Consider the following 27,987-nt stretch of genomic DNA (forward strand, 5'->3'; position numbering starts at 1 on the left):
GAGGAGCGCGGCGCTTCCCTAGGATTGGTTGAGGGGGACTGAGCTCCGATTGGCGGAGGGGCCGGCTCCGCGCGGTGCATGGTGGGGCGGGCGCGTGAGCGGCGGGCGGGATCATGGCGGCTATCGGGGTGCACTTAGGCTGCACCTGCGCCTGCGTCGCCGTCTATAAGGTGGGGGGGTGGCTTGGGGCCTGCATCACTCTTGGGTGCTGGGGCTTGCAGGGTGGCGCATCGCCCTGGTGCGTGGTTGTCCCGGCTGGGCCCCCTCCCTGGTTCTGGTGCGTGGTTGTCCCTGCTGGACCCTGCTGCCTGGAGGGGGCTGGTGCTGCTGGTCCCAGCCCAGGTCTCCCGGCAGCGACCTAGGGAGGGTTTTCCCCTGACTTCCTGCACGTGGGGCGCGGTGGCTCATGCCGGGTGCGATAACGCTTGAGTGACTGCCCCCCCCGGCTGCTCTTTCTGTTCTAGGATGGCCGTGCTGACGTGGTGGCCAACGACGCTGGCGACCGAGTCACCCCTGCTGTGGTCGCCTACTCTGAAAGCGAAGAGGTACGTTTTCTTGCTGGGGTCACGAGCTGGAGGGGGGCGGATGGTGTCCGTGCTGTCGTGCCATACCCATTCTCTTCTCTTTTCAGGTGGTGGGTTTGGCAGCCAAGCAAAGCAGAGTAAGGAATATTTCCAATACAGTGGTGAAAGTCAAACAGATCCTTGGGCGAAGGTAAGGCAACGGGCACGAAAGGTAGTAACTTGGTTGTTTGGGGGGGTATATACAGCAGGGGTGTCACACATAAAGGCTGAGAACTCTTGCCACCTGGTGTTGAATAGGCCCATGTGGGTTGTGGCGTCCTCAGGCTGGCTAGGGCCCATCCTCTCCTCTGGCAGACTGCATCTGGCCACTGCTCCAGACTTGTGCTGTGTGTCGCAGGTCCTAGAGTGGCCAGAGCAGATGCTCTGTGCAGGGCAATCCGGCCAGGACAGAAGCAGAGTTGCAAGCAGTAGCTGAACTGTGCCCCACGCAGCACTTGCTCTGGAGCACGTTGCATGCTGTGCCTGCTCCAGCTAGTCTGGGACCTGTGCCGCACGCAATATATGCAACTTGGATCCTGGACTGACTAGAACAGCCACTGTGCGCAATGGTGCTTGCCCTGGCTGCTCCAGGACCACGTGTGGGATATAGTCGAGCTATGGTGGTTACCGCATGCAGCATTGCTGCTGCTCCAGCCAGACTGCACTGCGCACAGTGCCCATCCTCCTGCTTCAGGATCTGCACTGGGCAGGTCCCAGACTAATTGGAGCAGCTGCTGAATCGGATATGCTGGGGGAAGGAAAATGTCGGGGGGGTTCAGCCCCATGCCATTCATCTTGCCTCAGGTGCTTGGATGAGTCTGACACCTCTGACATACAGTGTGTATTATGACAAAGGAATGGGAATGGCAGCTTTTATACAAAGTATGTTGATGCATGTCTTCTAGCTACAGCTAGTCTGCTAATGGTGTTTATTTTTTAGATGTAGAAGAAAAATCAAAATTGGATGGTTACCTAAAGGGTTCCATAACTTCCAGAATCATGGCCTGCAGTCATGTTCCTTTTCTGTAATAAATTATGGAATAAAAAATTTGAATAAGTAGGGAACCAGATGGTGTACAAATTTTTCTTGCTGAAACAAACAACAACATGAATTTGCAGAGTTGTAATTTTTATATCTTATAATATGTACTGAATATTAGTGGTTTTGCTGTACTTCTCCACGGTTGTCTCATTACCATACTCCTTTATTTTACATTTTAAACAAAATCATCAGGGCTAAATTCTGTTGCAGTACACTTGATGATAGAGCATTAATTACCTTGAAATTAAATAAATTATAGTGGTAAAAAATAAAATGGCAAAAGAGAAATTGCAATGTGAATAGTGTTCTTGTGTTTGTCATTTCAAATGAGCAAACTGATGTTAAGAGCTGATGGTGTAAATCCTTGTAACAATTCTTTTTCATCAGAGAAGTTATGACAGACTTTTAGGCAACTTGGGGAACATTAACACTTAACCAGTTTAATAATTGTTTTCTCTCATCTTTTGGGTGCAAAATTTTAACTGATAGAATTGTTGAACTTCCTTCCCTTTCTTAAGATACCATTTCTGTTTATTGTTACAGTGGATACAATTATAATGAATGTGATATGACACCAAAGTAAAAAGGTCACTTGGAATATATGGGGGGAAACTAATCATGACTTATTTTCTAGTTATAAAGATAACTTTGGCTAAAACAAGTGTGGGTGTGTTTCTTTTGCTTTTTTTTCTTCCAGTGTGCTTGTTCAAAAAAGTTTTTAAAGCCTTGTCCCTCTCATTTTGAGTTAAAATCATAGAAAGTTTGGGTTGGAAGGGACCTCAGGAAGTCATCTAGTCAAAGCAGGACCATCCCAGCCAAAGCTTGGTCTAGCCAGGTCTTAAAATTCCCCAAGGATCCACCACCTCTCTGGGTAACCTGTTCCAGTGCTTCACCACCCTTCGACTGAGAAGAGTCTTCCTAAAGTCTAACCTAAACTTCCTTTGCTACAAGTTGAGCCCATTGCTCCTTATTCTGTCATCTCTCACCCCTGAGAACAGTCCATCTAGGCTCCCATCCTGTTTTAAACCCCTCTTCAGGTAGTTGAAGGCTGCTATTAAATCCCCTCTGTCTCCATAAGCCCTCAGTCTTATGACTCAGAAGTCATGTCTCCTAGCCCCCTCACCATTTTGTCACCCTCCACTGGACTCTCTCTGATTTTGTCCACATCCTTTCTGTAGTGGGAGACCCAAAACTGGACACATTACTCCAGATGTGGCTTTACCAGTGCCAAATAGCAGGAATAATAACTTCCCTTGAGGTGTAAGGGGCAGAACCACTGTCTTACTGTGCACTGATTAGTCATGGCAACAGGGTATTTGACTGACACACAATAAAGTAGTGTTCTTTGTAGACCACATGGTCTGAAACTGTAAACGCTTATTAACAAGATCAGCAGTGTACATAATCTTAATTATATGGTCACTTTTGCTAATTTTTATTTGCCTTCACAGCTCTGGTGACCCCCAAGCTGAAAAATACATTACAGAAAGCAAATGCTCAGTAAGTATGATCTATTTTTTTCCTCCAATCCCTCCTTTTTTTTTTTTTCTTTCCAGAGTTGTTTTCAGTGTCTTTTTATGTTTCATTGCATTGTAATTTTAGTGATCAGTTTCTTATTATGACTATGGATCTACCTAAATACATACCAGAAGTGCATTGCACAGTAGTGGCTCCTTCTAATCCTCCATGCTCCACCCTCCCCATTGCAGATTGGCCAAGGGACCCTGGCAGCCCTGCGACTTGCTCCTGATCGACCAGGAGGCGAAAAACAATTTGAAATATCCTGTGGTTTTTGTCTCCTGCTGCTGAATGGCTGAGCGGCCCCAGTGGCCCTGCCACTTGCTGCTTATTGGCTGGGAGGCAAAAACTGTGGCATATTTAAAACTGCAGTTCTGCTTCATAACCCATCAAGAGTAAGAGGCATAGGGCCACCAGGGTCCTTCAGCCAATCAACAGTGTGGTGGGGGGAGGGAGTCAGTGTGGTGAAAAGAGCAGAATTAAAGGAGTTGCTGTACAGTGCACTTCCAGCATGATTTAGGTAGATCCCTACGTATGACAGACTGACGTTGTGGGACCCTGTGTGGTATGGGCTTCTCTTGTTAACACAATTTTTTTTTTTTGGCCGGGGGGAGGTGTTCTCCATGTACTGCTGGAGTGTGTGTATGAATGGGCAGAGTTTAAACCCTTCAGAAGAGGTGGCTTATACCTAATATGCTTTGAACATCTCTTTGGAGAAATTTGTTGCACCCAGGATGGGCTCTTTTTTTATCTGAAGAAGTAAAAGAGAATTCAAAGCAAGTTCCTCTAAACTGTGTGCCAGTTTCTCTGTGTCTATTTACTGTCATACTAACTTGATACTAATACAGCTTAACTACCTCTTGTGGCAGGCCAGTAGGGGGTGCTCTTGCATTGAGCCACCCACCTTACTGCATCCAACCACCTTCCAGGCTCCGAGTGCCTCCCTGGGGGTGCCTTGCCTCTGGTCGACTCCCTGGAGCATACCTGCTAGCCTGGGGGTAGAGCTGCTCCCACCCAGGGATTGGCTTGATTCTGGCTCTGCACCCCCTGGGAAACACAGGCCTAGTAGTCCTCAAGGGTACTTAATTCACTTCAAGAATTTGGGGTGCTTCCCTCAGTCAGAAGCACAAGTCAGCTGAACCAAGGGGACTCCAAGGCATAATGTAGACCCACTCCCAATAAGTTTCCCACACTAGGTACAAAGAAGAACTTTATTGGTTATAAGGAGTAGGGTTGGAATAGGGTACAGAGTTAAGTAGCGTCAGAGAAATCCCATAGAGCAAACTGGTATGGCTGGGTAGCCTTTGATCACGCATCTGAGTTACTGCAAACTATATAGTTGGATGTCAGGTAGCTTACTCACAAATATCATCCAGAGGCAAGTGGAGATTCCCTCTGGAGGCAGGCAGTTCCTTGATTATGAGTCTTGAGAGCGAGCGAGCAGGTTTATGATGGTCCAGCTCCTCTTTCTCTTCAGTTTTCCTCATGGCTGCTGCCCCTTCCTCCTGAACAGTCCCTAACTTATATAGCCCTTATGACCTCATTTACCTGGTCTAATGGAAGCCAGCACCTGTTGGCTGTCAGCTCTCACCATGTGTTTGTGGAAAAAGTCAGGCTGGGAGACCCTCAGTATTGCCAGAAAGCCTGAAATCCATAGCAATATGAATTTCACCCTCTTTTTTGCATTTTGTATGCTATGGGCTGCTTGATGTGAGCATAGATAACACAAAACGAGACTGTAATGATAAACCTAGTGGTCAAAAAAAAGTTTTTGTTTTTTTTGAGCATTTGTATTCATCAAGATGATGATGAAAAATTACCATGAAAAATTATTCTGTTCTGGGAATAGAAACTGAATTAGACTTTAAATGTCAATTTTCCTTCATTATAAACAACATGAGTGACATATCACATACTTGTGTTGGTTTTATTTATTTTTTTATTTTAGGTGACTGAGAAGAATGGAAAACTCCAGTATGAAATGGATAACAAACTTGTCAGCCCTGAAGAAGTTGCAAAACTAATTTTCAGCAAAATGAAAGGTATGTAGTGAGTAACACTTCCTTTAAAATTGTTAAGGGTTTAATATTACCAAGGTACCTTCTTAATCAGTGTGTCTTTTGTTTATTTTTATGGACAGAAACTGCTCAGTCTGCTTTGGGTTCGGATGTTAATGATGTTGTGATCACTGTACCATTTGACTTTGGAGAGAACCAGAAAAATGCTCTTGGGTAAGAGGAAAAAGTTTTGGTTTGGGTTTGAAATTAAGTGATGAAAACTAAGAATGACCTCTTATCTTGATTGAAACAGAGCGGGGAAATTTCCACCAACTTAAATAGGATGGTTAGGAATCCATCTCTGGCTAAGTGAATGGGAGGCATATCATTGTTTTCAGTATGGACAAGAAGTTACAAGTTTTACCATCTTTTTGCCTTTATTTTTGAAACCACATGTTCTTGGTTTGTTCCTACTGTATCAAAGCTCACCATCCCAATTTGCACTCTCTTAGGGTGCCTATACACATGCTCTGATGTGTTCTAATTAGAATGAGAATGTGGAGCATACTCGATTTAATGCTCCACATTCTAATTAGAACACTTGAGCATTGCTGCAACCTCACGTAGGTAAATCCCTGCAGGTTAAAAATGGCTGCTCCAGCACTTAAAAGCTCATTGAATGAGCTGTAGTTTGTGTCCCAGTGCTGTTTTTCAAATACACAGGGGGCTTGATGCACATGATGCAGTAGAATTTTGATTGGAGCGGCTCTCTGGAACCACTCTAATTTAAAATGCTGCCTTGACAGTACAAGGGAGCTTGTCCACTTAGGCAGAAGCATTGGGCTTAGAGCACTGCATATTAGAATCACAGAAAACTAGGATTGGAAGGGACCTCAGGAGGTCATTTAGTCCAACCCCCTGCTCAAAGCAGGACCATCCCCAACTAGATCACCGCAGCCAAGACTGTCTTAGCTAGGTCTTAAAAACCTCCGAAGATGTCCACAGCCTCTCGGTAACCTGCTCCAGTGTTTTACTACCCTCTTAGTGAGAGAGTTCTTCCTAATATCTAACTTAAACTTCCCTTGCTGTAACTTGGGAGCATTGCTCCTTATTCTGTCATTCATTTGCCACCACTGAGAACAGTCCAGCTCCATCCTCTGCTGGACTCTCTGCAATCCTCTGCTGGACTCTCTGCAATTTGTTCACATCCTTTCTGTAGTGGGGGGCCCAAAACAGAACACAGTACTCTAGATGGGATCGCACCAGTGGTGAATAGAGGAAAATAATCACTTCCCTTGACCTGCTGGCGACACTTCTACCAGCGCAGTATGCTGTTAGCCTTCTTGGCAACAAGGACACACTGTTGGCTTATTCAGTTTATTGTCCACTGTAACCCCCAGGTCCTCTTCTGCAGAGCTGCTTCCCCACTAGTCAGCCTTCAGCCTGTACTGGTGCATGGGGATTGTTCCATCCTAGGTGTAGGGCTCTGCACTTGTCCTTGTTGAGCCTCATGTGGTTTCTCATGGTCCAGTCCTCCAATTTGTCTAGGTCACACTGAATCCTAGTCCTACCCTGTAGCCTACCTACAACTCCCCCCAGCTTTTTGTCATCTGTAAACCTGTTGAGGGTGTACTCTATGCCATCTTTCAGGTTGCTGATGAAGACATTGGCCAGAACCAACCCCTTGGGCCTTCCCTTGATACCTACTGCCAACTAGGTATTGAGCTATTGATTACTATCCTCTGAGCCTGATGATCCAGGAAGTTTTCCGTCCACCTTACAGTCCATTCATCCAGTCCATACTTTCTTAGCTTGCCTGCAAGAATGCTGTGGGAGACCATATCAAAAGCTTTGCTAAAATCAAGGTATACCACATCCACTGGTCTCTGCATCCACAGAGCCAGGCACCTCATGGAAAGTAATCAGGTTGGTCAGGCATGCATTGCCCGTGGTGAATCCTTGCTGACTGTCCCTAATTACTTTCTTTTCCAAGTGCTTAGACATGGGTTCCTTGAGGATCTGCTCTATGATTCCACCCCTCCCCCGCCACGGACTGAGGTGAGGCTGACTGGTCTGTAGTTTCCTGGATCCTCCTTTTTCCCTTTCTTAAACATGGGCATTACATTTGACCTTTTTTCCAATCATCTGGGACCTCTCCTGATCATCATGAGTTTTCAAAGATGATGGCCAGTGGCTCTGCAGTCACATCAGCCAACTCCCCCAGAAGACTCAGGTGCATCCCATGTGGCCCCATAGAGTTGTGTGTGTCCAGCTTTTCTATATAGTCCCTAACCTGTTCTTTCACTGTTGTTGGCTCCCGTCCTCCCCAAACTGTGCTGCCAGGTACAATAGTCTGCAAGTTGACCTTACCTGTGAAGACTGAGGTGAAAAGGGCACTGAGCATTTGAGCCTTTTCTGCATCCTCTTGTCACAAGGTTGCTCTTTCCCCCATTCAGCAGGGGACCCACACTTGCCCTGGTCTTCCTCTTGTTCCTGACTGACTTGTAGAAACACTTCTTGCTCCCCTTCACATCCCTTCCTGACTTCATCCCTGTATGCTCCAGCAATATTCCTGTGCTCCTCCCTAGTTTTTTTTTTTTTTTTTTTTTTTTTTTTCAAGCTTCTACTTCTTAAAAGCTTTCTTTCTGTGATTTTAGCTTACTGAAGAGTTCCTTGCTAAGCCAAACTGGTCTTCTGCCATACTTGCTAGTCTTCCTGCATCAGGATGTTTATTCCTGCACTCTCAGTAAGGCTTCTTTTTAAAGTACAGGCTGCTCCCCAATCTCAAGGCATGCTATGCCCCAGCCTTCTGGGCAGCAGCTGGCTGGGGCACAGGCTGCCTCAGTGCAGGGTCTGTAGCATGCAGGATCAGGGGAACTGGCAGTCCTGGGCTGCTTGCTGTCCCATATGTTGCTCCCTGGCTGGCTGGAGCACAGGGTGCCTCAGTGTGGGGGCTGCCTGTTGGCTAGCCCTGCACCGAGGTACCCTGGGCCCCAGCCATTCCCCACTGCAGTACATGAGACAATGTATCCTGCTGCAAAGCACACAAGTAGGAGTGTGCATCACAGCACAAAGTAGTGGCACTACTGTGCATGCTGCTGCAAATGCACACCCATGCTCATGTGAATAACCAACAATATGTGCAGCTGAGTCGGGACTAGTTTAAAAATCTATGTGTGGTACAAATTGCTGTGTTCCTTAATTAGGATAAATCGTTTTTGGGCAGCTGTCTTAAACATGATGTTTGAGTTGGTACTACACGGTAGTGGGGCTTCCTCAGTGCTACATAGGATACCAAGTAAAATTAAATGCAAACCTTTAACCAACTGTGATGTCCCTTATCACAGGGAAGCAGCTGGGGCAGCTGGCTTTAATGTTATGAGATTAATTCATGAACCATCTGCAGCTCTCCTGGCTTATGGAATTGGACAAGACTCACCCACTGGGAAAAGGTAAAAACCTAATTCTGTAACTAGTTGCCTTTTTTTAATGCATTGCAGCTAAGTGTTTTGTGGCCTTAATGTTTCATAGTTTCTAGGGTGCAGGAAGGGACCTGAGCAGATCATCTAGTCCGACCCCCTGCCATGGCAGGGAAGAGTACTGGGGTAAAACGACCCCAGCAAGATGTTCATCTAACCTCCTCTTAAACACCCCCAGGGTAGGAGCCTACACCACTTCTCTTGGAAGCTGGTTCCAGACCCTACCTGCCCTGACCGTGAAGTAGCGCCTCCTGATATCTAACCTAAACCTACCCTCTGCCAGCTTGTGACTATTATTCCTGGTCACTCCTGGCAGTGCTCGGGGGAACAGTGACTCCCCCAATGCCTGCTGGTCCCCCCTGACTAGTTTATAACAGGCCACAAGATCCCCCCTCAGCCTTCTCTTTTGGAGGCTGAACAGGTTCAGGTCCTGTAGCTTCTCCTCATAGGGCCTGCCCTGTTGTCCCCTGATCATACGAGTGGCCCTCCTCTGGACCCTTTCCATGCTGTCGACATCCCTCTTGAAGTGCAGTGCCCAGAACTGGACATAGTACTCCAACTGCGGCCTGACCAGTGCCGCATAGAGGGGGAGGATCACCTCCTTGGACCTGCTCGAGATGCATCTGTGGATGCATGCCAAGGTGCGGTTGGCCTTCCTGACTGCCTCCCCACACTGCTGGCCCATGTTCATCTTGGAGTCAATGATGACCCCCAGATCCCTTTCTGCCTCTGTGCTGACAAGAGGGGAGTTCCCCAACCTGTAGGTATGGTGCCGGTTGTTCCTCCCGAGGTGCATCACTTTGCACTTGTCTGCGTTGAAACCCATCTTATTCTTGTCCGCCAACCCTTGTAACCTGTCTAGGTCTGATTGTAGCCTGTTGCTTCCTTCCAGTGTGCCCACATCCCCCCACATCTTAGTGTCATCAGCAGATTTGAACAGGGTGCTTTTTACTCCCTCATCCAAATCACTGATGAAGATGTTGAACAGTGCGGGCCCGAGGACCGAGCCCTGCGGAACCCCACTGCCCACGTCCTTCCAGGTTGAGAAGGACCCATCCACTACCACCCTCTGGGTGCGGCCCTCCAGCCAGTTGGTGACCCATTTGACTGTGTGGGTGTCTACACCACAGCCCCCCAGTTTCTTAATGAGAACGGGGTGAGAGACAGTGTCAAAAGCCTTCCGGAAGTCCAGGAAGACTATGTCCACCGCTACCCCTGCATCTAATGATCTGGTGATCTGACCATAAAAGGTCACCAGGTTGGTCTGACAGGACCTGCCACTAATGAACCCATGTTGGTTGCCCCTAAGCATGCAATCCCCTGCTGGCCCCTCCTGGATGTGTGCCAGCATAATTTTCTCGAACAGCTTGCCTAGGATCGAGGTAAGACTAACCAGCCTATAGTTTCCTGGGTCCTCCTTCCTCCTTTTTTGAAGATGGGGACCACGTTGGCCCTCTTCCAGTCCTCCATTACCTCACCAGAACACCATGAGTGCTCGTAAAGTTGTGCCAGGGGATTTGCAATGACCTCGGCCAGTTCCTTTAGAACTCTAGGGTGGAGATCATCCGGGCCGGCTGACTTGAAAACGTCCAGCCCCTCGAGAAGCTCCCTAACTAAATCCTCGCTAACCCATGGCCTAGGTGTGCCTCCCCCAAGGCCTGAGGGGGGCCCAGTAGGGAGGTCGCTGTTCTGGTCCCTACTTAGGAAGACGGAGGCAAAGAAATCGTTAAACATGTTAGCTTTGCCGTCTGGTGTGACGACCAAGTTTCCCAATGCGTCCTGCAAGGGCCCCACATTACCCGGGACCTTCTTTTTTACCCCCTATGTATTTAAAAAAGGACTTCTTATTGTCCTTTAATCTGGGAAGCTAGTCCCAGTTCCATTTCTGCTTTGGCCTTCCTAACTGCCCCACTACATCCCCGAGGAACTACAGAATAGTCCTGCCTGGTGATGACACCTTCTTTCCATTGGGTGTAAGCCTCCTTTTTAGCAAGGAGACCTTCCCGGATGCTTTTGGTGAGCCATGGAGGCTTGTGTGCTCTCCTGCTCCCTTTGATCCTCATTGGGATTACCTTCCTTTGGGTTTGGAGGATCGTCTCCTTAAGGAGCGACCGCTCTCCTTGGACACCTAGCTCCCCTCTCCTCTGGGACCTCAGTGCTTCTCCAACTATCCTCCTTAGCTCATTGAAGTTTGCCCTCCTAAAATCTAGGGCCGCTGCCTTACTGCATGTCTTTGCCACCTTGCACTGGATGGTGAATTCCAGCAGGCGATGATCGCTGTCGCCCAGGTGGTCAAGCACCCGCAGCCCCCTCACCAGGTCATCACCTGTGGCCAGCACTAGGTCCAACAAGGCATCCCCCCTGGTGGGGCTGTGCACCTCCTGGGTTAGATGGAGGTCCTGCACTCTGGCCAAGAACCTACGTGAGTGTTCAGACCTGGCTGACTGTTCTTCCCAGCAGATATCTGGGAAATTCAAGTCCCCCATGACAACCACATCCTTAGCCTTCACTACCTCTGTGAGCTGACCCAAGAATTCCTGGTCAAGCTCTTCTCCCCAGTTTGGAGGTCTGTAGTAGACTCCCACCGTTAAGTCCCTTTCCCCTCGACTGCCTTGTACTCTAACCCAAAGCACTTCAGAGTGCCCCTCCCCTGACTCCTTGCTCATTAACGAGGATGTGTATTCCTCCTTAATATAGAGTGTCACGCCCCCACCTCTCTTTCCTATCCTGTCCCTCCTGTACAGCCTATAGCCCTTGACATTCACTGCCCAATCAGGCGTTGCGTCCCACCATGTTTTCGTAATCCCCACTATGTCTGGGCTGGTGTCAGCCAGCAGGAGGGTGAGTTCCTCCTGCTTGTTGCCCATACTACGAGCATTTGTGTAGAGGCATTTGAGGCCTCCTGTGGGTGTGTGTACTGACACCCTAGTCCCAGCGTTACCCTCACCCCTATCTCTTACCTGTTTATTCACTTTGCTCGTTGGGCTGGGCTGGGCTGTAGTTGTGGGTGCTGTTTGGTCTGGCAGTCTGATGTTTCCTCCGTCCTCATCTTCCCCTTCCCCTGACGAGCCTAGTTTAAAGCCCACCGGAGGAGGTCCGCCAACCTAGAAGAGAACACACGCTTACCTTTAGGGGAAAGGTGGAGCCCATTCCATCCCAGCATGTCTCTCGTCGTGAGGGCTTCGAGGAAGCCAAAGCCCTTCTAGAAGCACCATTCCTGTAGCCGCCAGTTGGTCTCCGCGATGCATGTTTCATGCCGTCTGCCTTGTCCACTCACTGGCAGAATAGAAGAGAAAACCCCTGTGCGCCCATGACGATCACGCGACGCTTCCTCCTCCTGGCCTTCTTGCCTCCTTCAGCTTGCACGGAACGCAGTGAGCCTGGAGTTGCCTCCTCCCCGGTTTCATCCTCTCCCTCCTCCTTCTGGGCTGCCAGGGCTTCGTACCTGTTCTCCAGCTGGACTGGAGGAACTGGTGCTGCCGTGTTTCGAGCAGCCCTGGCACGGGAGGTGACCGTCTGTAGCAGTCTCCTTCAGCACGCACCCCAGAGTGTGGTAGTCCTCCATCAGGCCATCGGGGCTCCTCCTGGCTGCATCGTTAGTGCCCATATGGACTAGGACCATGGGGTATCCTTCCCCCTGGGCTCCAGTTCACCCACCCCACTGTTCAGCACCAACTGGGGAACCCCAAGAGCCAAGCTTCCTCTGCTCCCTGCCAGCCCCCCTATCCCCCCCCCCCCCAAGTTCCCATTCTGAAAACAGCAAGCACTGGTAGAGCCCTGGCTGTTCCTGCGGGAACCTGGCTGCAGGCTCCCAGCCCACAGCTAGATTCCCCCTCCCCTGGGACCAGCAGTGAATTTCTGTTTGGTCCAGCATAATATGGTAACTCAGAACACTTTGCAAAAATTGCTCTGAGTTAAATCTGAGAGCTGCACTTCTGTCTGCACCCCAAGTACTATGCAGAGCTTTACAGATAGTGAAGGCAGCCCATGAGGCAGCGCAGTGTCTCTCTTGGTTGTCTGGTTGAGGCCTGTAACCTTAATTATAGCATTCATAGTCAATAGTTGGTAGGGTCGGAAGGGACCTGAGCAGATCATCAAGTCCAACCCTCTGCCATGGCAGGAAAGAGTACTGGGATCAAACGACCCCAGCAAGGTAATTGTCTAGCCTCCTCTTAAAGACCCCCAAGGTAAGAGTCAGTACCACTTCTCTTGAAAATTGGTTCCAGATCCTAGCCGCCCTGACTATGAAGTCGCACCTCCTGATGTCTAGTCTGAATCTACCCTCTGCCAGCTTGTGACCATTATTTCTTGTCACTCCTGGTAGTGCATGAGGGAACAGGGACTCCCCCAATGCCTGATCCCCCCTGACTAGTTTGTAACAGGCCACTAGATCCCCCTCAGCCTTCTCTTGTGGAGGCTGAACAGGTTCAGGTCCCGTAGCCTCTCCTCACAGGGCCTGCCCTGCTGCCCCCTGATCATGCGAGTGGCCTCCTCTGGACCCTCTCCATGTTGTCCACATCCCTCCTGAAGTGCGGCGCCCAGAACTGGACGCAGTACTCCAGCTGTGGCCTGACCAGTGCCGCGTAGAGAGGGAGGATCACCTCCTTGGACCCGCTCGAGATGCATCTGTGGATGCGTGACAAGGTGTGGCTGGCCTTCCTCACTGCCTCCCCACACTGTCAGCCCATGTTCATTTTTGGCATCAGTAGTGATTTCCAAGATCCTTTTCTGCCTCTGCACTGAAGAGACGGGAGTTTCCAAGCCTGTAGCTATGGTGGTGGTTCTTCCTCCCCAGGTGCATCACCTTGCACTTGTCAGTGTTGAATCCCATCCTGTTCTCATCCGCCCACCCTTGTAACCTGTCTAGGTCCGATTGTAGCCTATTCCTCCCTTCTAGTGTGCCCACATCCCCCCCCACATCTTAGTGTCGTCAGCAAGTTTGAACAGGGTGCTTTTTACCCCCTCGTCCAAGTCACTGATGAAGATGTTGAACAGCGCAGGTCTGAGGACTGAGCCCTGGGGGACCCCACTGCCCACATCCCTCCAGGTTGAAAATGACCCATCCACCACTACTCCTCTGGCTATGGCCCTCCAGCAGTTAGCGACCTGTTTGACTGTGTGGATGTCAACACCAGTCCCCCAGTTTGTTAATGAGAACAGGGTGAGAGGCAGTGTCGAAGGCTTTCTGAAAATCCAGAAAGACTACATCCACTGCTACCCCTGCATCTAAGGATTTGGTGACCTGGTTATAGAAGGCCACCAGGTTGGTCTGACAGGACCTACCCCAATGAAACCATGCTGGTTGCCCCTAAGCATAACCTGCCCCACTGGCCCCTCGTGGACATGTGCCAGGATAACCCTTAAAAAGTTTACCCAGGATCAGGATCATGGTAAGACTGACTGGCCTATATTTTCCTGCATCCTCCTTCCTCCCTTTTTTTGAAAATGGGAACCGTGTTGGACCTCTTCCAGTCCTCTGGCACCACACCAGGGCACCACACCAGAGCACCACAAGTGCTCGTAAAGCTGTGCCAGGGGTCCCGCAATGACCTCGGCTAATTCCCTCAGCACTCAGGGGTGGAGATCGTCCAGACCTGCTGATTTTTAAATACATCCAGTCCCTCCAGAAGTTCCCTGACTAGATCCTTATTAACCCTTGGTCTGGGTGCGCCTCTCCTGGGACCTGAGGGGGTCCCTGGGGGGGGCGGGGGCTGATCTGGTCCCTGCTCAGGAAAATGGAGGTAAAGAAATTGTTAAATAGGTTAGTTTTGTCGTCTGGTGTGACGACTAGATTTCCTAGCGTGTCTTGCAGGGGCCCCACATTATTCAGTACCTTCTTTTTGCCCCCTGTGTATTTAAGAAAGGACTTAAGCCAAGTACATTCTGTGTTTAACAATAGGCAGCTGCTCTTAAATGTGCTGTCAGAACCTACTTTTATGTTTCTAAGTATAATTATAAAGAAAGTATTAAGTAATCTACATGTTCAGTTTAATTATCTGGCTTTAAATTTCTTTTGCATGGCAGTAATGTGTTGGTTTACAAGCTTGGGGGAACATCGCTTTCTATCACGGTCATAGAAGTAAATAGTGGAATATATCGTGTTCTTGCCACAAACACAGATGATGGTATAGGAGGTGTATGTTTCACAGAAGCTTTAGCACAACATCTAGCATCTGAATTTCAGAGGTAAGTGTTGGATACTCTGCAGGTACAGATGCATGTAAGTTTCTATTACTGTTGGAACTGTTTGGGGTTTTTCTTTTCTTTTCTTCTTTAACTTTACAGACTGGATTATTTGCTTTATAGTCTGAAACCAGCCAACTTATTCTGCCAGGTTGTGCAAGCTAAACATGATTGGGATGTGCTCTTAGTTAGACCTAAGAACAGTGGTCACAAGCCTATGATTTTGGAGCAAGTGTTAGTCATTTTGGAGCAAGTGTTAGTGTGGAGTTGAACTGAAGTTTTGAGTGTTAGTCGTTTTGGAGTTGAACTGAAGTTTGAAAGACCAATCCAGTACAGCTCAATTGGTTTATTGATTTAAGGCTCAATAATAAATAAATAAATAATCAGTGACATTAAAATGGGCTTTATTAATCCTTGGTGTGTTGAGCAATGGTGCTTAACTCATTTGGGCGCACAGACCAGAGGACGTAGTGCATGGGCATTGGTCTGCGGGCTGGATGTTTGGCAGTGGCGAAGCAGTAGCAACATGGATTGCTCTGACTTCTAAAGCCACAGCAGCTAACACTGCCACCTCTCATGCTGCTGCAAGAGGTCTTTTCTAGACCAGCAGACGGGGGGCTCGATTTTGCTCACCCTTGTTTTGTACAGTTTAAATGGAGCAAGCAGATATAATGTAACAGTCCCTCCCACCCGCCTTTTCTCCTCCCATTTTCTTTTCTGCTAGCATACTTCTTAGAGAACATAATCCTGTGAAAGTGATTTGTGCAATGCACTCATCAAGAAGCAAACAAAACAAAACAAAAAAAGGGAAGGGAGCATGGGATTATACTGACTAATGCCACGGTACCTGCTCATTCTTACTGATCATTCTCTGACACCTGAAAAGTAACAAAAGTGTAAGATGTCCAGTTTTCTTGGGGGAGAGCAGAAACCTTTATTGAGCAATAGTTAGGAATAGTCGAGAACCTGAAGTTCAAAAAAAAAAAAAAAATTAACTACCCCTTGACATAATATAGGAATTTGCTCAGTATGCTTGCTCATAGACCACCATTCAAATAATAGATTAACCTTTTGTCCTTCTTATTTGAATTTGAAGTGGACTTTTTATTTGTAAATTTTGAATAATACCCTATTGTATTGCATGCCATCTAAAATACCTTTATTGCAGAAGGGAGACCAATTGTTCACTTCTAATTTTCAGAAAGCAATAATATTGACTAGACTTTCCCAGGCACTCTAAATGACGAATCTTATTTTTGATACAGGGGTTACAAACATGATATCAGAGAAAATCCGAGAGCCATGATGAAGTTAATGAACAGTGCTGATATTGCAAAGCACTCATTGTCAACTCTGGGAAGTGCAAACTGTTTTGTAGACTCGCTGTATGACGGTTTGGATTTTGATTGTAATGTGTCCAGGTAAGGCTAATTCTTTAGAAATAGTTTCTGTTTGGTTTGGTTTTGTTTTGTGTGTGTGTGTGTGTTAGAATTTTCCTTTATTTTTAGGGTAGCTTTTCACTTGACAGTTTGGAGACGGACATAATTTCAGGGGGACAGTGTATTAGGATTAAAATCTACTTCCCTGCAACAACATTCAGCAGTTCTAGCAATGCAAATGCTTCCATCGTCTTCAGTAGGATTACTATCAGTGAGTCAGGTAGGCACTGGCATGGTATTGTTGCTAGAGAGAGAAATGAAATTAAAAGAAATACAAAAGGTATGGGGATGCTGTCTGTGGAATCAAGGGGATCTCACCAGCCCTCATTGCTGTAGAGTAAGTTCTGAAATTGCTGTTGGGTGTTATCTTTTAACCCTGTTCAGTCTTTCACTTGTTCCTATGTCATGGGAGTTGGGTAAATCCTTGAAGTTCCCACCTTTCTAGCTGTGAAATGGGGGAGAAGTCTTCTATTTCTTTACTCCCCAATTGTATGGTCTGGGATGGAGGTGATCTCTTCCCTTCTTTGCTGCTTCCCAGAGCCTTTCCTTTTCTACTGATCTGGCTACCTTTCTGGACTGTACCCTGAACTATCAGTAGCTCTAGTGAAATAAAGGAGAGGAGGTTCTCAGCATTTGCTTCCATGGTTCAGCCTGCTGCTGCTCCTTCATGCCAAAGCAAAACGGTGTTATCTGCCTGCACACTAGGGAATACGCCACAGCATGGCTTACAGTCAATTCACTTTAGACTTCTGTAATCTAGTGATGTAAACTAAAACTTTCTTCAGAAATTTCCTTTACACTTATTGGGCCAATCTTCCCATCCAGGTTGGATTGGGTGGTTTTGCCTACTGGTTTTCGCTTCACAATCTTATTTGCTCCTGAGCATAAAGCAAGAGGCTGGTCAAGGACCCTGAATACTCTAATCAACACTCATCCACAGAGATGAACCAATTCATTTCAGTCTTTGCAAGAGGCTCCAGGTTAAAACTAAAATTTAGATACTGATGTTCCACCTTTTTGAAATAAGATGTCTTGCCTATTAATTTGTTGCCATGTCTTCTACATGGAAAATGGTTCTTTTTATGTAAGCTGTCAAGACTTAAGTATGAGCACCAAGTAATTTTCAGAAAAATAAATATTTTCTGTCTGCCAGGATATTGGGACTCCTAGTTTTCCCAGGCATTGATAGTGGCCATTCTGTAGATTAGACTTTTATATTGACCACTCAATCTTTTGAAGGACAAAAGGTAAATTTGTTCACTTCATTTCTTTTCTAACAGGGCCAGGTTTGAACTTATTTGTTCTCTGCTGTTTAATAAATGCATAGAAGCCATTAAAAAACTTCTGCAACAAGTTGGGTTAACTGCAGATGACATTAATAAGGTAATGTTTGAAATTTTTTATTTCACGGGTGCTTTAACTTTTTGTAAGAGTGTCTGAAGAATGTATTCTCAAATACTTTGCAAAGCAGCTCCCATCTGCTGTTAATTACTTGAGCTGGGACTATCTTAAGCATTTTCTGGTTACTACACACTGTTTTTATAAATGATGTAGGCTTAATCTCCTCTGTACATGTGTAATTCCATTGGTGTCAAAGGAAGTTGTGTTCACATCAAGGAAAAATTAATCTCCTGAGCAACACTTTTTAGATTTGTTTGAAAAAAAGAAAAAGGCAGACATCTGCAGTCTTAAGTTTATCTGAAGCTTACTTGTGTTTTATATAGCATTTCAAGAACAATGAAGTGATCTATCCAAGGAGATCAAACTCAATTTTTTTGAAGTTGAATTTAAGCCTAGATGCTAGTTTAGGCATACAATCTCTTATTAAAATATCTTCATAGATTTCAGTTTTGGACCATTGAAATTAACTTGTAGCTAATGATTTCCTTTAAAAGATTTAAAATGCTGTACCTCAAAATACGAAGAAACCTGGGCTTATTCTAACTTCTGCTGAGGCTAGTGGCATATTCCCACTGTCTTTAGGCATTGGATTAGGCTCTGGCTTGGGATTTCTAAACTAAGGTCTTACTTGGATTTGAGCAAGTCATTTCTGCCTCGCTTCCCATGTTTAAACAGGGTTATAAGTTACTCTAAATACAAAATTACCAAAATTTTAAGTAAAGTGCTTGAAAGCTGTGGAGTGGTAAGCAAAGTGCCATGTATTAATGATTTCCGTAATTTGCACTTTAAAAATAAGCAATCACATTTTATCACATGTGCCAGACTCCATAATCAGACTGTCCTCTTACCTGCATGATCCAAGCTATGTTATAGCAATGCTGCCAAATACTGTAAGCTAATAAGTCAAACACTTATCCAGTACTGATAATGACTTGATGCTATTTCAGAATCCAAAGTCAGTATTACACATGATCTCTGTGTAGTTGCTTATTAGAGTGAAGAGATTTATTTGAAACCATGGTTTGCACTGACAACCAGCAGAAATTCTCAGTGCAGTGAGGGTTGATCCTGAAGAGGAACTGTAGGCAACTTGCACATCAAGAGATTCTGTGATGTACTCAGTTTAAACTAAGCTACAGTAGAGTCAGGATGAGTGCAGTCATGAGTCCTTCATTTAAAAAAAAAATCTGGAATAAAAAGAAATAGTGAGAAATCAGGAAACCATAACACGAAAATTTGAATTTTAAACTTAAAAGTTAAACTTGACATGTAAGAAGAATGGCTAGATAGTATTAAATATACTGTGTGTGCTTTGCACCAGAACTCCTGATCTCTGTGTTAATGGAAATAGCTACTTTGAAGTTGAGTTAATCTAATTCATAAATGAATGTAACTGCTGTGTATGTAAGCGGTGTGTGTGGGGAGGGTTTTTTGTTTGTTTGTTTTGTTTTTTTTCCCCTGAGGGTTCTTGAGCAGATAAGATTCTTCCTCCAGAAAGGACTTGTGCTTGCCAGCTGTTTTCTTCTCTCCTTTTCAGTCAAATACTAACGTTTAAGAAGCCAGACAAAAATAATGCTTTTGCATACCTAGTAATTACTGTTAGCATTGCCATGATCCTAGGTTGTTAAACATCAGTGTAATTCTCTGTCCAACACTTTTGTAGAACTATAAGAAGTGAATTGAGAACTAATCTTTTCTAGGTAGTTCTGTGTGGTGGGTCTGCTCGAATCCCAAAGCTCCAACAGCTGATTAAAGAGCTTTTCCCAACTGTGGAATTGTTGAATTCGATTCCTCCAGATGAGGTCATTCCCATCGGAGCAGCCATAGAAGCGGGAATCCTGTTAGGGAGAGACAACCTCTTGTTGGAGGAGGAAGCACTGTCTATCGAGTGTTCTGCAAAAGATATTCTTGTGAAGGTAAGACTAAAAATTATTATATGACTTTCAGCTCCAGTAGTAATAAAGTATCTCTTGGGGCCAATTTATTGATGTGAGTAGTGTTCTTCAACCTGCTAGCAAATCAGCTAGTGTTGTGATGTCATTCAACTTAGGACATTTATCTGTTGCCTGTTTTTAAAAACAATGGAATTATTTCCATTGACTTCAGGACCAGCTTCCAAGGCCACTGAGTACAGTACAGTATCTAGACTAGCCTTGTGCACTTGCAGTATATCCTATACTTCAAATACAATGCTGTAGATACAATTGCAGTAACAGCAAACATTACAGTTTAGCTAAATTTCTTCTTGATTTTTATTTATTTATTTTTTTTCTCAGAGAGCTACTGTATAAATACCTGTCCTTTTTTAATTAAAAAAAAAAAAAAGTGGTGGCACCTTGGGAAGTAACTCAGAGATGCATCAGCCTTTTGTAAGCGATGGCTGACTAAGCTTTTTCCTACTTGCATCTCTCCAAATGAGTTGGTCTCTAAAGTGCCACTCTGCCCTGCCTTCCTTCTGATTTCAGACTAACATGGGTCAGTATAAACTATAATCTTTGAAACTGAATCTCTTTCCTAAAGTGCAGCGATTTGGCACAAGCACTTAACTCTTTCTTTCTTAGGGAGTAGATGAGTCGGGGTCTGACACATTCACAGTACTGTTTCCATCGGGGACCCCATTGCCAGCACGAAGGCAGCACACACTACAAGCCCCAGGAAGCAATTCCTCTGTATGCCTCGAACTGTATGAATCTATAGGGAAATGCCTTGCAAAAGAGGAGGACAAATTTGCACAGGTGAGAGCATGTACAGTGAGTTCATTTCAAATTCGAGATGTGAATTATTTGGAAATTCAGTAAATCGATAGAATACCTTTTTTATTGTTTTATGTGTTTATATTAGGTTCTACAGAAATCTCTGAAAATTGCCTCTGAATACCTTCCCATAAACATATCACTAAAGTTTGAAGAAGAATAATCCTAAAAATGGAATAAACCTTTCAGCTAGCACCCTTCTCACCTTGAATCCCCAGATTTTATTTTGTATATATGTATGAATCCCCAGATTATTGCAAATTATTCATATAGCACTGTGGAAACAGTCCTCTCTAGGCTGATACATGGCACACCATCCCAGCAGCTTAATGCATTAGAAGTGAGAATTTCAGGTAGGACTGTTGATGCCAATAGTATACAAAATGCCACAGTACCTCGTAAAGTCCACGTAGGCTAGATAGGATCTTAATATGAAAAATCACTGTAATATACATAGTACTCAGTCCATAAAGTCCATTTGATAGTCACTGGTTAAGGAGGAGATGGAAGGCAACCTTCTTGGAACAACATTGATGTGCTTCAGAAGAAGGTATGACCAGATCTTATACAACCACATGGAGAATTCCTCCATGGTGGAAAATGTGCCACCCCCAAAAAAATAGCTCTTTCCAAAGGAACTTCTGCACACTACTGACAGTTTGTCTCTGAAGTTTCCATTCCATTTTAGCAAGAGATAAAGAGTTGCAACAAGTTGGGCATGGAAAGGGAGCTTGGTCCTGAGGAAATAAACATGTTCAGCTCCCAGTGAGGTCAGTGGCAGCAGCTGTAGGTGCCCTGTTCATTTCCAGGATAGGTGGACTTGCATTATCAAGCTGTTCTACAGCCCTCCATATGTTAAATTACCAGTAACAAATTCTGAAAAGAGGACCATTCAATCTACCTGCTGTATCTACGACTTCCAGATTATTTTTGCAGAATGGCGTTCCTATGGGAAGATGATTGAAATCCTGAAAATCAGTGGGCGTATCTACACAAGACACTTCACTGTGAAGCTGCCTAATTCGCTCTGCAGTAAACGTCTCAGTGTTTACATGTGTGGCCGTATTAGGCTACAGTAAATAGAAGTACTATCCAGCTGCACTGTTTTTTACTTTGCAGCAACACACAGCTAGCCCCACACAGAAGCATCCTCAAGCCCCAGCCAGACCCTCCACAGCACATTGAGCCAGGTTAGGGCATCCCTGGGCTGGCAGGCTGACCCCTGGTATCCCCGGCCAGTGGAGGCTGCTTCAACCCAGCTCGGTGTGCTGTGGTCTTGGGTACACGTTTAAACGGCACATCCAGGAGCAATAAACTCCGGTGCTTACCATGCCAAGTTTACTGCTGTACCTTAATTGCATGTATAGACGTGCCCAGGGATTACTGTTTTGGAGGGGTGGCCTGGCAGAATTTCAGCCTTTTGTAAAGAGCAGCAAAATAAGCAAAGACGCAGTTTAAGAGCAGAGAACTTCAGTGCAGACTTCTTGAAGTCTAATGCTCATTCTATTTTGTGTGCACATAATAGGCACGTCCCGATGAGCACAGATGTATGGTATGTGGCACCACAGACCCATCTGAGCTGCCACCACACTGTACACTCAGGCCTTCCCTATGCTACTACCTTGCAGTGTGGACAGGGGGGAGGGGGATTGACCTTGGAGATCCTGGGGTCAAAAATACCTGTGCCTTACAGAGGGGTGGCACATGTAGCACCAGAGCCTAGCCTGCCACTGGAGTCATGCTCCAGGTGCCGGCCAGGCTCCCAGCTGCAGGAGTGTCATGCTGTAGCTCCATGAGTTCTCCAGGACCCCAGGTAAGGCTGCTGGGGCCGGTACTACCCCACCCAGAGTAATCTACTGTGCGCCAGAGGGCGCGTGGCACGAGCGTTCCCTGGGGACAAGTAGCAGCAGCGCAAGGCGTGCCACTGCATCTTGTCTCCAGGGAAGCAAACGTTGGCCGTGTCCACATGAGCACGGATATGTTTTGATTATTTCAATTTATGCTTCTTTCTAAACAGATCGTGCTTCAGGATTTAGATAAAAAGGAAGATGGGCTGCATGACATATTGACTGTTCTCACTATGAAAAGGTACCAAAAACATTTATCTCTTTTGACTTGCTGTCTTTGACTTGTTACACTTGAGACGCATCTTCTCTCTGCTTGTGAAAAGTCACTGAAAATGTATGTATATAACTATCTGTAGTAGAAGTAGCATTGTTTCATTACTGAAAGTGTTGCCCTACAGTGGGGATGACTTCCTGGGATTTGCGGGGGGAGGGGTTTTTCCCTGAAGGTCAGGTTGCTTTATCACAAATATTAGTAAAATTCTGGCTAGAGAAATTACAAGTCAGAGTCAAATAATCCTGTTTTTAATGCCAAGTCAGAAATATGGCTCTTAATTTCAGTTACAAAGAGATCTTATCTTTTGCTTACCAGTGGGACACAGCAATTAAAGAATCACAGTTTCTGAATATTTTATTTGAACAAGAAAGAAAACCAGTTTTTAAAAAGCCACTGTTCACTCCTTGATCATGTTGTTCATTGGGGGGGGTGGGGAGGGATGGATCTATCTAGAGAGGAAGATGGATGGATCGAGGGAGATGGATGGTGTCCCATGCACTGAGAGAGGGGCTATACAGCACCCTCCGGTTCGTTACTGATCTGGATTTACAGGAGGAGGAAGGGTCAGAAACATAACGGTTTTACGCAAAAGAAAGTTTTATTTACTCACTCCCCTTGATGAGCTGGCTAGAAGAGAGGGCAGGCACGCATCTTAAGGTGCGGTTCAGCTGGTTACAAGCAGGTGCACGTCGGGAGATACGGAACGAGACGCTCTGGAGAACACGGGGACTTGCGCTGGAGGGGATCGTTCAGCGGGAGACACTGGGGTGATCGGCCCCGGGGTGTAGCATCAAGTCCGGCTCGTGTTACGGTGGAATAGTGGTCTCCCCGAACAAAGGATGGGGGGAGTTTTTTTATAACTTTCTTATCTGGTTTTACTCTGAGTCAGCCAGTCATGACTACAAACCGCTGCTTATGTTTCAACACTGGCTTTTCCCTCCTGTCAGCCCAGCCCGAGGGGGTGGGGGTTCATTTGTGTGGTACTGAGCCTGCTTGGTCACAAGAGGGCGAGTGTGGCACATCAGTTTGATTTTACAGTTTCATTTGAGTCGGCTAATTTTGAGACTACACTATTAGTTACATTTTAGTTAGTTACTCTGGGCACCTGACCTCTTCATAGTCATGGTACCAGGCTTTTTTTTCCCCAAGGGTAGTTTCTCATGAGTGGGGGTTTCGAGTGATCTGGTTGGGGCACAGGCAAGGGTGTGCATGCGGAACCATTGCCATTTGTACCTGACAGATGGATGGAGCTAGAGAGAGAGAGAGAGAGATCGATCTAGAGGGAAGAGGGAGGGATGGGTCTGTGGAGAGGGAGAGGGAGATGGATGGATGGAGCTATATATATGAGAGGGAGAGACGGAGCTCTATATGTATACAGAGGGAGAGGGATCTATATAAAACACCTTCTGAGAGTCATTCCAGGCCAGTGATAAACGATTCTGCTCTAAGTAATAGCAAAAGTCCTGTTCTAAAGTATCCTCTGTTACAGCTCTTGACGGCTAAAGGAATTTAAGTATGGTGAATCTGTCAAACTGTAAAAAGGTGCTAACCCAGATACTAAACCCATTCAAGACTACTTCACCAGCAGGTTTAAGAAGCACAGATTAATAAATATTAATGGTCTTGAATTCAGACTAAACCAACTTAATGTTACCAAGGCGACATTCATGCCTCTTCCTGAGGAGTTACAGTGCAGTGAGCAGTTTAGTGTTGGAGTACTTTAAGCAAATCTTTTGTTAACAGCTAAACTAAATGTTATGTCTTGGCAGTGCTTTGGAAGGGTTGTTGAATTTGGATGTTTTATAGTTTCTTAATTCTCAGCTATCTTACTACTGCTGGTGTTTCCTTGGAGAAAATGAGATGAACTGAGAATACTAGTAGGTAATTTCAGAGAGACCATTTTTCTAGCCATAACTTTATTCAGAGGCTGACTACTCAACTATTGGTGGCTGACACCTTCTTTTTATAATAAGGCTGGTTCAATAACTTTTATGGGATAATGTTGGTAGGATCACATGTTTATGAATTAAGCTTTCATGCATGCATTAATCTATCTTTCTTTTTATGATGATAGTGCTTCTGACTGCTATGGGAAATTCTTAGAACATCTTTATTTTTTGCCCCTTTTTTTTAATTGTCAGGATTTTAAGAGAAGTAGAAAGAGAAGCAGCTGGAATTTTTTAACTTTTTTCTATACAAAAGGTGTTCCTCTTTTTAAAATGGCTATTCTTTAGTCAGCACTTCTGGAGGGACTGGGCATATTTAAACAGGCTGGTCTGGATGATCTCCACCCCAGAGTGCTGAGGGAATTAGCTGAGATCCTAGCGGGACCCCTGGCTCGGCTTTACGAGCACTCGTGGTGCTCTGGTGTGGTGCCGGAGGACTGGAAAAGAGCCAATGTGGTTCCCATCTTCAAGAAAGGGAGGAAGGAGGACCCAGGAAACTATAGGCCAGTCAGTCTTACCTCAATCGTGGGGAAGCTGTTTGTGAGAATTATCCTAGCACATGTCCACGAGGGGCCAGCGGGGGATGTTATGCTTAGGGGCAACCAACATGAGTTCATTAGCGGCAGGTCCTGTCAGACCAACCTGGTGGCCTTCTACAACTAGGTCACCAAATCCTTAGATGCAGGGGGTAGCAGTGGACGTAGTCTTTCTGGACTTTCAGAAGGCCTTCAACACTGTCTTTCACCCCGTTCTCATTAAAAAACTGGGGGGCTGTGGTGTCGACACTTACGCAGTCAAATGGGTCACCAACTGGCTGGAGGGCTGCACCCAGAGAGTGGTGGTGGACGGGTCATTTTCAACCTGGAGGGATGTGGGCAGTGGGGTCCCCCAGGGCTCAGTCCTTGGGCCTGCACTGTTCAACATCTTCATCAGGGTGCTAGTACTCTCAGTTCATCTCATCTTCTCCAAGGAAACACCAGCAGTAGTAAGATAGCTGAGAATTAAGAAACTATAAAACATCCTCTTCAAACTTGCTGACGACACTAAGATGTGGGGGGATGTGGGCACGCTAGAAGGGAGGAATAGGCTGCAATCAGACCTAAACACGTTACAGGGGTGGGCAGACAAGAACAGGATGTGATTCAACACAGACAAGTGCAAGGTGCTGCACTTGGGGAGGAAGACCAGCACCATAGCTACAGGCTGGGGAACTCCCTTCTTGTCGGTACAGAGGCAGAAAAGGATCTCGGAGTCCTCATTGATGCCAAAATGAACATGGGCTGACAGTGTGGGGAGGCAGTGAGGAAGGCCAACCACACCTTGTCATGCATCCACAGATGCATCTCGAGCAGGTCCAAGGAGGTGATCCTCCCCCTCTACACGGCACTGGTCAGGCCGCAGCTGGAGTACTGCGTCCAGTTCTGGGCGCCGCACTTCAGGAGGGATGTTGACAGCACGGAGAGGGTCCAGAGGCCACCCACATGGTCAGGGGGCAGCAGGGCAGGCCCTGTGAGGAGAGGCTACGGGACCTGAACCTGTTCAGCCTCCGCAAGAGAAGGCTGAGGGGGGATCTAGTGGCCTGATACAAACTAGTCAGAGGGGATCAGCAGGCATTGGGGGAGTCCCTGTTTCCCCAAGCACTACCAGGAGTGACGAGAAATAAGTTATAAGCTGGCAGAGGATAGATTTAGGCTAGATATCAGGAGGCACTACTTTACTGTCAGGGCGGCTAGGATCTGCAACCAACTTCCAAGAGAAGTGATGCTGGCTCCTACCCTGGGGGTCTTTAAGAGGAGGCTTGATGTACACCTTACCAGGGTCGTTTGACCCCAGTACTCTTTCCTGCCCATGGCAGGGGGTCGGACTTGATGATCTGCTTGGGTCCCTTTCGACCCTACTATGAAACTTTGAAATTTTACTTAAAGTCATCAAAGAAGAAGATATGGTCTCTTTTTTGTATAAGCCTTTTGGAGGATAAGACTTTCTGAATTTAAGGAATCATTGTCAATTTAGTTCAAATATTTTATAGATTGGAGGTTAGATTTATTAATCTCCCCATTCTAAAAGAGCAGTATCTTTGCATTCCTTTAATACAGGAGGAGGTAGTGGTCTCTTTGAAACTGTCCCCCTTTCTTACAAACTGATTAGAGTTTTAAAATACATATCTTTGGTGACTTCACTCAAAATCTCCATTTTTAAAAACTCTAAACTAAACACTTAGGCAAAAATCAAAAGAATCAAAAATGTTGATAGCTCACACTTCTCTGTTTTTATTTTGAACTGTATTACAGACTCTCTATTACCATATCTACAGGTAACAAATAAGTATTTATGGCCAAAGACGGGAAAATTAGCAAGAGCAAATTAACTTTTATTGATAAAGCAATTTTTTTCATCGAGATTTAAACATCCCCTTTTCCTTCACAAAAGTGTTTTTTTTTTAAATTCTGTTTTTATTAGTAAAACTTTCACATGAGTCACTTTTGAAAGATTTTTCTTTTTTTTCAGTGTGTTGTTTTTCTTCTCTTTAGGGATGGGTCCTTGCACATTACATGCACAGATCAAGACACAGGAAAGTGTGAAGTCATCACTGTTGAAGTGGCATCCTAGTGCTATTTAAAAGGAGTTTCTTTGTCTTGTCTAGTTTGGGTTGGTTTGTCATTTTCTCTCCCTCCCTCCCCAAAATTGTCTTTATTTTAAAGATTCTTTTTAATGAACTGTGTCAGGCTGGAATAAATTGTAGTAAAACTTTTTACTACCAAAGCTGTTTTTTTTAAATAAAATATTGTATAGAAGGTTACCCTTACTCTTCAGACACTGGAGAGTCAAATAGTTACTGATTCAATGCTCAAAAAAAGGGATGGAGAAATCCCAGAGAGAAACCATTAGACTTATTCAGTAATAAGGTTTATTACCCAGTAGGATCCAAAATACAGAAAGAATCTCCCTCAAGTCAAGTGACCTGTTAAGGGTTCTAGTCCCCTGTGTGTCTAACTTTAAAAAATGTTGCATCTGTTTGGAACTAGTCAATGCTGGTAGTCTTTAAACAACCAAAAACAAACCAATTCTCTGTTGGGGTGGGGATTTACAGTGTCTATCCAACTGTATGGAGCATTAGTCTTAAAATGGCTACTGGTCGGAATTGGAGTTCTGATATAGATCAAATACACTTTGGGTTATTATGTGAAACATGTCTGTTAAGCACTTGTGTGCTTCTTTACTTTAAGTAAAAGTAATAAACCGTTTTATTCTATATTTATTTATATAAATATAAAAAGTGTGTGTATGTATAGATGTTGATGTATTCCATTCTTAAGCTTGGGAAATCTGTCTGCCCCCATACCTTTTTAAGACCGTAAACTCAGAATACTACATTTTTATCCACCACAAACCCTGGCAGATTCCTTTCCTTAAAGGCAGTGTAGTAAAAAAGGGGCTGCAGAGACACAGGGATGCATTTTGTAACTATTGCAACCTAACCTGCAGTTCCCACACGCATCCAGTCAGCTCACACTATCAGGCTTGGTCTTTTCAAACAAGAGAAA

The 27,987-nt window shown here is 45.5% G+C and overlaps 1 protein-coding gene across 2 annotated transcripts; it reads left to right on the forward strand.

The window, feature by feature from the left end:
• Positions 1 to 32: 32 nt before the first annotated feature.
• On the forward strand, positions 33 to 27,987 carry HSPA14 (heat shock protein family A (Hsp70) member 14). Of its 2 annotated transcripts, none has more exons than XR_016441711.1 (14): positions 33 to 170; positions 465 to 545; positions 632 to 714; positions 3,057 to 3,105; positions 5,072 to 5,165; positions 5,264 to 5,354; positions 8,468 to 8,572; positions 14,624 to 14,785; positions 16,048 to 16,203; positions 17,502 to 17,604; positions 19,323 to 19,538; positions 20,184 to 20,357; positions 20,464 to 22,463; positions 26,974 to 27,051. XR_016441711.1 is itself a non-coding variant. In XM_090041843.1 (14 exons), exons 1-14 carry the CDS (start codon positions 114 to 116, stop codon positions 27,050 to 27,052), a joined length of 1,521 nt encoding a protein of 506 aa, XP_089897969.1. In that variant the 5' UTR covers positions 33 to 113; the 3' UTR covers positions 27,053 to 27,987. The 2 variants fall into 2 exon arrangements, 1 of the variants encoding a protein (XP_089897969.1); XM_090041843.1 differs by having other exon boundaries at positions 22,393 to 22,463; positions 26,974 to 27,987.

The sequence above is a fragment of the Crocodylus siamensis genome, chromosome 4 (assembly GCF_052110815.1).
Source record: "Crocodylus siamensis isolate JL-2025a chromosome 4, ASM5211081v1, whole genome shotgun sequence".
Classification (NCBI taxonomy): domain Eukaryota; kingdom Metazoa; phylum Chordata; order Crocodylia; family Crocodylidae; genus Crocodylus; species Crocodylus siamensis.

Bases quoted from the DNA above. Each gene is read 5' to 3' on its own strand.
- HSPA14 (XM_090041843.1), top strand. From the start codon at position 114: ATGGCGGCTATCGGGGTGCACTTAGGCTGCACCTGCGCCTGCGTCGCC. The intron at 171-464 runs GTGGGGGGGTGG...TTTCTGTTCTAG, and splicing joins CCTGCGTCGCCGTCTATAAG to GATGGCCGTGCTGACGTGGT. The intron at 17,605-19,322 runs GTAATGTTTGAA...AATCTTTTCTAG, and splicing joins CTGCAGATGACATTAATAAG to GTAGTTCTGTGTGGTGGGTC.